At 33.8% G+C, this 3,291-nt stretch overlaps 1 protein-coding gene across 2 annotated transcripts; it reads left to right on the top strand.

Moving 5' to 3' along the window:
* The first annotated feature begins 613 nt into the window (after positions 1-613).
* LOC125193281 (maltase-glucoamylase, intestinal protein) lies at positions 614-2,381 on the top strand. 2 transcript variants are annotated; one of them, XM_048091051.2, is made up of 4 exons: positions 614-779; positions 887-1,136; positions 1,240-1,295; positions 2,039-2,381. In XM_048091051.2, exons 1-4 carry the CDS (start codon positions 726-728, stop codon positions 2,207-2,209), a joined length of 531 nt encoding a protein of 176 aa, XP_047947008.1. In that variant the 5' UTR covers positions 614-725; the 3' UTR covers positions 2,210-2,381. The 2 variants fall into 2 exon arrangements, with proteins under 2 accessions (XP_047947008.1, XP_047947009.1); XM_048091052.2 differs by having other exon boundaries at positions 635-779; positions 861-1,136.
* The last annotated feature ends 910 nt before the right edge of the window (positions 2,382-3,291 follow it).

The raw sequence follows: 3,291 nt of genomic DNA on the forward strand, positions 1-3,291 counted from the left end.
CACAAAATTGGTGATTAAGCTAAATTAAAATTAAAATCAAATAATATAAATTTTTATTTTGAAACAAAAACTTTAAAAGGTTTAGACAAAACAAGGTTTTCTAGTACATTTTATTTCATTAGGATTTTGTTCAAATATTTGTTCCGTGATTAGATCCTTGTACCAATTTATTTTATTTCATGAGATCCCTTATAAATTTATATTTCATTAAGTCTTTATACTAATTTATTTTGATTTAAGAGGTTCTTGGTTGAATGTTTATTTAATAGACTTCACAATATAATTAATTTTTTTTTACCTTAGTTAAATTTATTTATATTTATTTTTTTCTCTTAGTTGTTTTAAAATTAATCCAGTTGTAATAATGACTAAGAATCATTGAAAATTGATAAATTTATATATTAATAACGTACTATAATATCAATAAATTTTCATTATGTTACTAATTATTGAGCCGATATTGAACTGAATTAATCTAAAATAAATATACAATTTATTTAATACAAAAAGGTTGATTAAAATTTTAATAAAAATTGAACTAAATTCAAATAAATATATAAAAATTCTTTAACCAAAGTATTTTTATTCCATCTGTTGTTGAAACACGCATAGATTTAGAACACGATAATTCATCGATTAAACAAGTCTCCCAAAAGTCAACGCAGCGTCACCACAAAATTCTTCAAATTTCAATTGTGCAAGAATAATTTTCAGATTCCCCAATCATGGCCGAGGGCAAGGAGGATTCAGAAGCCGATCACCATCACCAACCTCTACCTGTAAGCTTTCATGCTGCTACAAACAACTTTTTACTGATCTCAATTTATCCATTATTTATATCGAAGTATTGTTCTAATCAGGTTAGAGTATGTATTTTCCGATGCAGTTTATAGAGGTGCTGTGCAAGAGTTCCGGCAAAATTAGGCGTTTTGCCGCCGGAACCGACGCCGGTTTTGCGGTTAATTTGATAAACCGGAAGCTGCTTTCCGACGGCGGTGGTGGAGCGAATCGTTTGCTGGTAACACACATTGATGCAGTTAAAGAAGGGGAAGAAGAGCCTGTTAGCTTTGGCCCTACCTCTCTGCTTGTGAATTATGGCTCAGATTGGAAGTTGCAAACTGTGGTTGATTCTAATGGTGAATACCTTTTCTGATTTATTGTATGTAGTTTCAGAATTTGGGAACAGAATTTGCTCGTATTGATTTCTGATTCTGTGAATGATATTGTTTCTTTTGATAGGTTATAAAGGACAGGTCCACATTGGCAGGGAGAAAGTGCCCAAAGCTTATGCTCATGTATGAGGTTTTTTCGGTTGTCGAATTTTTGAATTTGTGATTGAGGGGTATGTATGTATAGTTGTGATAATGTTGGGATGAAATCAATAGGTTATGCTATAGTGTGTGGTTATGAATGCGGTGTTTCGTAGGTTATGCTATTCATGATATGTGGCTTTAGGAATTAGTCAAGTCCTGTTAAAATCAAGTTCGAGCTTTACATGCACTTTTTTGTGATTTCCTATGCATCTGCTTAAGGAGATAGCTGTCTAAAGTAAACGAAGGATGTAGTTGTGAACCTGTAATGATGGTGTTAACTTATAGGCAGAGGCGGAGCTGGAGGAGCTTACAAACCCCCACCATAAACCCTATATATTACTAGTATTACATAGTGCCTTTTGTAGCTAAAATTATTTGATTTCAACCTAGGTTATAGGTATCGTGGCAAGATAAAGAACTGGATAGATGCCTTTAGAGTTGTAATCCTTGTATGATGAGCATTTGTCATGAGACTAATAAACTGTGAATTGCATGGAGCAGAATTTCTGTATTTCATATGTTGTTTCTGAGAATGTTATCGTATTAGAGTTATATTGTCTCTTGACATCGATCGCCTCTGAGAACTCTAACGAGCCTAAACACGAGACACAAATTGGTAAAGGTTTTAGAGAACATTGTTGTGGCTCTTTTTTGTTTGAGGTGATGACTATATGACTACAAGCATTTCCAGAGACAAATTTAACATTGGTGTCATGCTTTTGCAGGGTGTAGATGGTTCACATCCAATGACAGAAAGTCGGTCGTCGCCCATCACTTTTGTGTACATCGGAAAGATATTGTTTGCATTTCTTCTGTTATTCGTGATCGGTGCAGTATTCACTCTGTTTCTGGAAAACCTGCCTCAGTTAATCTTGTACGTCAACTCATCAATCTGATTAGAAACTCAACTCAAATGTAAGTTCTTTTACATATATAATTATATATAGCTGTTTTCAGTTTCTCTGCCACTGCCAATATTTTGGATGCTATATGATTATATCCTGTATTTGTATTTATTTGGATTTTATACAGTCGGTATACTATCTATGATATTTATTCTTTTAGGGATGTTATGTATATTTAAAAGAAACAAAGCTTTTGTACTGCCAAAAGAAAGCGAATATGAACACAGCACCTACTCTTTGCCCCAGCTCTTGATACACTTGTTATGCCCTTGCTTCACGGTACAATTCTAACTCCAACATCAGCAATACTCTTAAGCTCTAACCAAACAACAGCTTCAGTTCTAGGCACATCATTGTCAGAAACATCCTTCATTTCCAATTCAAAAACATTTTTGCCAATTGTAGATTGCCCAGGCCACCATCACCTCCTTGGTGCAACTTAGATTTGCCGGCCAGACTCTCTTAGTTCATTATCTTCCTTACATACTATCCATATCCTCTCACACGTTGTAGCCGTGGGCTTCAGAGTAGAAATCTGATTCAATTTGGTTCCTGGATTATCTTTGGATGGTGAAAATTAGGAGATATGCATGAATTAAGCTGATAATCCATATACTCCCTCCGTCTCATTAAAATAGACTCAATTTTCTTTTTCGTCCGTCTTATAGAGAAATAGTGCATATCCATTTATGGAAATCTTTTCTCTTATCTTTTACTTTATCATTTATAGCTCTACCATTCACCACACTATTTCAACTACTTTTTCTCCTTCTATCTCCAAATACACGCATTAAGCTCATGTTATCCCCAAATGGCCTATTTATATGGGACAGATGGAGTATTATTTAACATTATTTTTATAATTTATATCCATGGTTGTTAGGATTTGAAAGTAGTTAATGCACTGGATTCCCTATTATATACTCCATCCGTCCCATTAAATATGAAAATTTGCGTTTCGGCACGAGATCTTATGTTATGTTATTTTTTTGTGTTAATGAAGAGAGACTAAAGTGAAGGGAAAATGTTGAGATGATGTTGTTTCCGTGTTAGGAAATGTTTCATTTTTAATG

Source organism: Salvia hispanica, chromosome 4 (assembly GCF_029641045.1).
Source record: "Salvia hispanica isolate PSC_SH4W2 chromosome 4, Shi_PSC_v1, whole genome shotgun sequence".
NCBI lineage: Eukaryota > Viridiplantae > Streptophyta > Magnoliopsida > Lamiales > Lamiaceae > Salvia > Salvia hispanica.